Here is a 7500-nt window from a genome sequence, read left to right on the forward strand (position 1 = left end):
ACTGGGAAAGGCCATGCTGCACAGCCTGCCTCCAAGCGGGCCGCTCAGAGGCCAGGGTTTCCCACCTGTTGAGGTCCACTCCTAAGGCCTTCAGATCCCTCTTGCAGATGTCCTTGTATCGCAGCTGTGGTCTACCTGTAGGGCGCTTTCCTTGCACCTCCATTGGAGGTACCCCATAGGGAAAAGGTGACTGATATGTTGAGTTCACTCTTCCCTTTTGTTGTAATTCTTTGTGTTGGATGGGGGGGGGGATGAAATAAACCTCTGGCTTCCACCGGCAAGATGGCACATTGACTTTCTGCCATGCCAGCCATTAAGATACACAAGAACATCCAAAGAGCCCTGCAGGATCAGGCCAAGGGCCCATCTGGTCCAGTTCCATGTGTCCCACAGTGGCCCACCAGATGCTCAGAAAGGGAACAAGATCCATGTGGTCGCTCATTTGCATCTGGCACTCAGAGGTAAGCTGCTCCCTAAAACCTGGAGTGGCCCATTTCTCCTCCTTATTTTTCCCCTTCCAAATCCCTTTTGCTTGAAGATACTTGAAGGTGCCGGGCAGGTCTCACATAGGTCTTTTCACTGTGCGAGGCTTGCCTGCTGTAGATGCCTTTACAGTTCGATCCAAGCCTGCCTGTCACTCGGTGTTGCCAGCAAAGCGATTCGTTCTCGAGCAACCTCGCCACACACAGCTTTTTCTCTTTAGGGCAGACAATGCAGAGGCCAATATCTCAGCCAAAGAGTTGCTGGGTTTTGTATTTTTTTTTTTTAATGCACAATGAGTAGAAGTGCCAGATTCCTTCTTGGAGATCTTTGGCTTTAGCACTGCACCAACAACAGGGTAGGCTGCCACTGCCCCTTTCCTCCCCACATCCCTCTGGTTGTGATCAACAGAGCTGGACAGGAACCTTGTGGAGTCAGGGAGTGAATATAATTATCTCCATGCTGTTGCCAGGGGAGATGGAGGCCAAGAGGGAGTAGTTTGCCTATTGCCACTCAGCAGAGGTGACAGTCCGACTGGGCATATCCTGATTCACAGCATAGACTCCCTTTTGCTTTGCACTTTCTCTGACCACTTTCCTAGTTGAACTGTGCAATGCAGTGCAATGGTTAGCATAGGCTGTGATTAGGCTGTGTGGTGCAGTGGTTAGCACAGAAGGGGTGGAGAGCAAAGCAGAGCGCACCAGAGCTCTGGCTTCCACTGGCAAGATGGCACATCAGGCCTGGGGAGAGGGGCAAAATCCTCTCCCCAATCAGTGCCCCAATCAGGCATCTTGCCCTGGGCCCAGTGCCAGCTCTCAGCAAACCCTGTGGACAGTCCTCTCTTCTCATTTGTCCAGAGCTCAAAGAGACAGAGTTGTTTCCTATATTGGCTCTCATTCCATTTTTATCCCATCCTTCCTCTGAGGAACTCATGTGGCATATGTAGTTCTCCACCCCGTTTTACACAACAGCCCTGGAAGGCGGGCTGAGACGGAGTGATTGTCAAACCAGTGAATATCATGGGGGTCTGAACCTGGGCCTCCCCACACCTAGGCAGCCACACACAGGAATCTGCTTTCGACTGCATAAGAATATTGTGCCCTCTAGTGATTTTCATCCACTGTCCGTCAACACATTGGTGTATCGCTAATGGTCTGCAGATGTGCCTTGGGAATTTAGGGGAGGTTCATATATTAGTAGGGTCATTGGGGGGTGTGAGCCCCCCAAAAGCAGTGCAGTGTGCCTTGTCCAGTGTAAAAAAAAACCCGATGACCATTTTAGTGCCTTCTCAGTGTGCTGTGAGATGGGAAAAAATTGAAAATTGCTGCTTTAAGCCAGGGGTGCCTAAACCCCGGCCCGGGGGCCACTTGCGGCCCTCAGGGACTCACAATCTGGCCCGCGGGGAGCCCCCAGTTTTCAATGAGCACCCGGCCCTCTGCAGACTTGCTGGAGCCTGCGCTGGAGCAACACAATTGCTCTCAGTGTAAAGATGGCTGTTTGACCTCTCGCATGAGCTGTGGGACAAGGGTTCCTCCACTGCTTGCTGTTTCACATCTGTGATACAGCAGTGGCAGTGAAGGAAAGGCTGGCTTTGCTTTGTGCAAGAACTTTTATAGGCCTTGAGCTATTATTGCAGGACCTTCAATCACTCATACAAGTTCCATCTCTAATATATTCATTTATGTAAATTTATTCAAATTTGAAATGTAAATTAATTCAGCCCCCAACACAGTTTCAGAGAGATGATGTGGCCCTCCTGCCAAAAAGTTTGGACACCCCTGCTTTAAGCCAATGTTGTATACAAGGGTCGGCAAGAACTCTTCTGGGTTCTCCAGCCGTTCCTGGTGATGGCAAGGTTCCAACCAGGGATCTTCAGTGTGCCACGCACATGCTTGACCACTGCGCTATGCCCCTCCCTCAAGCTAACCACTACACCATGCAGCCTCAAAAGCACAGAGGCAATGCAGACAACTACATCAAAACTATTCCCACTCATGCTGTGTCAGAAGCCAGAAACCTCTCAGACTCTCAGCCCTTTCAAACCTTTTCAAGATCGACCCCCCCCCCTCTCTTTGCCAAGCACCAAAAGATGATGGCCTGGGGCCCACAGACTTTTGGCAGCAATTGGCAGTGCTAGCAGACTTCCCTCGAGCGGCATGAACCATTTTCAAAGTTCTCCTTCTTGAAAATAAACTCTGGACGCCACTCTCCATTTTTATAAACCTGCCCTAATGAGGTCCCTTGCATCTCTTTTCAGCATGCACAAATGTGCTGGCCTCACTGGCTTCTCCAGGTTCCCACACCATGTCTGAATCATTGGTGATGTTAAATATATATACAGGGGAGGGAGGACAGAAAGAAGGAAGGCTAGAGGAAATACGGCTAGCGAATGTGCACTCCAGCTGTGCGGAAATCACTGATTCTAAGGGGATTTCGGAGTCTTTGGTGGTTGGCCAGGGATGTCATGGTACATAATTCAGATCTAGCCAAATGCATCACCCAGCTGCTCAACTGCAAAGCCTTTCTCATGTGCATGGCAGTGCGCAAGGTCAGCTCCTGTGATTGGCAGGCAGAATGAAGCCATTTGGAGTGACTATGCTTGCTAAATGTACTAAGAGCTTGGCAGCCACTTAGGGCCCAATCCTATCCAATTTTCCAGTGCCGGTGCAGCTGTGCTAATGGGGCACGCGCTGCATCTTGTAGTGGGGCAGCGGTCACAGAGGCCTCCTTAAGATATGGGAACATTTGTTCCCTTACCGTGGGGCTGCATTGTAGTTGCACCGGGGCTGGAAAATTGGATAGGATTGGGCTCTTACTCACCAGAGCCACAGCTGACCCATCCATGAGGCCAACTGAAGTGGTTGTCACAGGCTGTAGGGGGTCTCCATCCCTGTCCACCTTCTTGCCTCCACTGCACCTCCTTCTCCTTCCATTCCCCCGGAGTGTACAAATCGATGGTAAGGCCACACCTGGAGTATTGTGTCCAGTTCTGGTCGCCGCATCTCAAAAAAGACATAGTGGAAATGGAAAAGGTGCAAAAGAGAGCGACTAAGATGATTACGGGGCTGGGGCACCTTCCTTATGAGGAAAGGCTACGGCGTTTGGGCCTCTTCAGCCTAGAAAAGAGACGCTTGAGGGGGGACATGATTGAGACATACAAAATTATGCAGGGGATGGACAGAGTGGATAGGGAGATGCTCTTTACACTCTCACATAATACCACAACCAGGGGACATCCACTAACATTGAGTGTTGGGCGGGTTAGGACAGACAAAAGAAAATATTTCTTTACTCAGCGCGTGGTCGGTCTGTGGAACTCCTTGCCACAGGATGTGGTGCTGGCGTCTAGCCTAGACGCCTTTAAAAGGGGATTGGACGAGTTTCTGGAGGAAAAATCCATTATGGGGTACAAGCCATGATGTGTATGCGCAACCTCCTGATTTTAGGAATGGGTTAAGTCAGAATGCCAGATGTAGGGGAGGGCACCAGGATGAGGTCTCTTGTTATCTGGTGTGCTCCCTGGGGCATTTGGTGGGCCGCTGTGAGATACAGGAAGCTGGACTAGGTGGGCCTATGGCTTGATCCAGCGGGGCTGTTCTGATGTTCTTAAACTACAATTCCCAGGAAGCCTTGCAGGTCTCTTGTTATCTGGTGTGCTCCCTGGGGCATTTGGTGGGCCGCTGTGAGATACAGGAAGCTGGACTAGATGGGCCTATGGCCTGATCCAGTGGGGCTGTTCTTATGTTCTTATGGAGTGGAAAATGTGAAGGGGAGGCTAGTGCTGATCTGGGACACTGGAGGATGGCAGGAGCAGAGGGCAGGAGGAGGGCATTCGGTCTGCACCCTCAGGTGCCAGCAGGGCCAGTCCTGACCAGAGCCATAACTTGACGGTGCTGGCATTCAGAAATGGGGAGCTCATAATGACTGCATCCCTAGAGCTCGGTTGATGGTGTAAAGGTAACCTGAGCAGTCAAGAAGGTGCAGTTAGCAGAAGGCACTGCCTTCAGCCAGGTCAGGCCAAAGAGCTGGTTGCAGGCATCATTTTGAAATAACCGTATCAAGCTTGTTCTTCTGGGAGGTTGCACTGGCTGGGTCCATTCTCGAAGAGCGCCAGAAAACAGGACTGCTTCTGCACAGTTGTTGGTTGTTGCAATCCAGGGGTACCCCCTCCTTGCGTCAAAAGTAGAACCGTTGAGGTGAACATGGGCACGGATCCCAAATTGCCTTATCAGTGCTGGCAAAACCAGAGATGCCCCTGGCAGCCTTAAAGAGATGGTCATAGTCCCCATGTTCCTTCCAAGCTGTTTCAGAGACAGGTGCTGGTGGTGACCCACAAAGACAGCATGTAGCCTCTCAGAGCCCCCACCTCACATCCCCGTATTTTGCCGCAGTCCTTCAGGTCATTCTCAGCTGCAACCTGATAGCTTCCTGAATTTCCACCAGGGTCGTGGTCCTGACGCAACACTAGTTTCACAGAGAAGTAACCCTCTCCGTGTAATTTTAACTCTTGCAGGAGCAGATTTCTCAAAAGGAGGGAGAGCCGCATAGCACCGTTTCATCCAAGCTGTTTCTCTTCTGTGGACATAAAGCGACACTGAAGCCATAAAGAGAACCCCGAAGGAACTGAATCTCAACATGGGTCTCCTCACCTGGGTTTTGGCCTCGGTGGTCATCTCGCTGTTCCATCAACACGTCGGCGGTGGACTCATCAAGAGAATAATTCGGCACAAGAGGGAGACCGGGATCAACGTCACTTTGCCGGAGGACAACCAGCCGGTAGTTTTCAACCATGTCTACAATATTAAGGTCCCTGTGGGGTCCCTCTGCTCCGTGGACTTGGACCCAGCCAGCGGGGACTCGGAACTCAAAGCGATAGAGCCGAGCAAACAGTATCAGGAGCACACGGTGGACGGGGAGAACCAAATTGTCTTCACGCACAGGATCAACATCCCCCGGAGAGCCTGCGGCTGTGCGGCTGCCCCCGATATCAGGGACCTCTTGAGCAGGCTGGAGGAACTTGAGGGACTTGTCTCCTCTCTACGCGAGCAGTGCGCCAGCGGAGCCAGCTGCTGCCCCAACGTTCAAACGGCTGTTGGTAAGAAGGGGGGCAAAGGGCTCGCTAACGTTTCAGGGTCAGAGCCAAAACATGCACATCATGCACGATCCAGGATTGCGCGCTCTCTCTCTCTCTCTCTTTCTTTCTCTCTCTCCTTTCTTTCTCTCTCTCTCTTCTTTCTTTCTTTAACTCTCTGTTCTCTCTCTCTTCTTTCTCTCTTTCTTTCTCTCTCTCCTTTCTTTCTTTCTCTCTTCTTTCTTTCTTTATCTCTCTGTTCTCTCTCTTCTTTCTCTCTCTCTCTCCATTCTTTCTTTCTCTCTCTCCTTTCTCTCTCTCTCTTCTTTCTTTCTTTATCTCTCTGTTCTCTCTCTCTCTCTCTCTCTCTCTCTCTCTCTCTCTCTCTCTCTCTCTCACTTCAATCTAGGGTTGGCACTGACATTTTGAATGAATGAACAAAACTTTATTAGGCATAGATAGAGAAATCATAAAAGCAAACATAACTGATTGTAGTTGTCCAGCATCTGGGGGTGCTGGAGACTGAACCTTTGACCATCTGTATGCTCTGCCACTGAGCTGCAATTTTCTCCCTGCCACAGTGTGGCCCTGTGGATCACACGATGTGCTCAGCCAGAGAAAGAACAAAGCAACAGAAGAAGGGAAGGGAGAGAGGGTGCAATGTTATAGTATGTGACTACACATGTAGTACGTGACTCTATAGTGGTGACCTGTTTCAAATCAGGGAATAAAAATCACTTGTGGCTGGTGCATGACCTGAAGCAAGGACCAATCCCCAAATTAAAGTGCTTTGAATGTGTGGTTGAGAATTCTGGCCAGAGTCCTGGCGAGATGCTGCAACCAGACATTGCTCAGGTACAGAAGGAATGTTCAGTCTGTATTAAGGGCAGCAAAGTGAGTGCAGAAACATCGGGGCAAAGTTCGCCAGCAGATGGTGAGTAGAGAATATATAGTATTGATTTATTCTGCTTAATAATATATACCCCCTCCCATTTCCAAATATTTTGTGGAGCAGCCCAACAAGAAAGTCAGCACAAGGCATGCATAAAACATGAATTGTTTAAAGCCAAGTACCATTAGCTGTTCTTCGGATGCAGCCACTTGAGAGGGTGATTTTTGCTGTCCCAAAACGGTGGAAGGGACTTGGCCGGCCGACAGCGTAAGACTTATTGATGGTTGTAAATGGAGCAGACTCAGGGCCGAGGGATTTGTTCCTTTAGTAACTGAGAGATGGGCTGGAGCTCAGTGCCAAGGCACCTGCTTCATGGGTAGAAAGCTGAAGGTAGAAATGGGTAGAAAGCTGCTTCATGGGTAGAAAGCTGCTTCATGGGTAGAAATGCTGAAGGCATCTCCAGGTAGAGATAGTAAAAAATCCAGTCAAAACCCCTGGAGGGCCTGCTCTCAGCTTGCATTGGGAGCTACTGAGTACCCAACTCTATCCAATTTTCTAGGGCTGGTGCAGCCATACCAGTAGGGCGTGTGCGGCATCCTTTGGTGGGGAGGCAGTCACACTCAATGTTAGGGAACATTTGTTCCCTTGCCTTCAGGCTGTATTGCAGCGGCACCTGTGCTGGAAAGTTGGATAGGACTGGGCCCTATTAAAGGGATGGTGTCAGACATTGGCCAAGCCAGGTAGTGTCCAAGGGACTACTTGGCTACATCATCCCCAAGCTCCTTGCAAGGTAGCTTGGAACGCCCAAGCTCCATAATTCTGGGCACCACTTCTGTAATTGGGGCCTAGACCAGAGGTTCATACTGGCAGTGGTGATAGAGTTCTTCTTTCTGGTGTCCAACTGGGGGCTGCCATTTTCCCCCCAGAAGCCTCCTCACAATGGGGCAGCAGGATGCCACAGCATTTTCCCCAGAAGGGATGCTGGGGGAAAAATGGCCACTGTTGGTAGCCAATGGGTAAGCACCATGAGATAGGCAGCGGTAAAATGATAAGAAGA

The 7500-nt window shown here is 50.3% G+C and overlaps 1 protein-coding gene across 1 annotated transcript in view; it reads left to right on the top strand.

The window, feature by feature from the left end:
* The first annotated feature begins 5115 nt into the window (after positions 1-5115).
* Positions 5116-7500, top strand: part of TNC (tenascin C) — a 54360-nt gene continuing 51975 nt past the window's right edge. The window contains 1 exon segment of the mRNA XM_066610523.1: positions 5116-5575. Coding sequence (XP_066466620.1) covers positions 5116-5575 — 460 coding nt within the window.

This window comes from Tiliqua scincoides, chromosome 16 (assembly GCF_035046505.1).
Source record: "Tiliqua scincoides isolate rTilSci1 chromosome 16, rTilSci1.hap2, whole genome shotgun sequence".
Lineage (NCBI taxonomy): Eukaryota > Metazoa > Chordata > Lepidosauria > Squamata > Scincidae > Tiliqua > Tiliqua scincoides.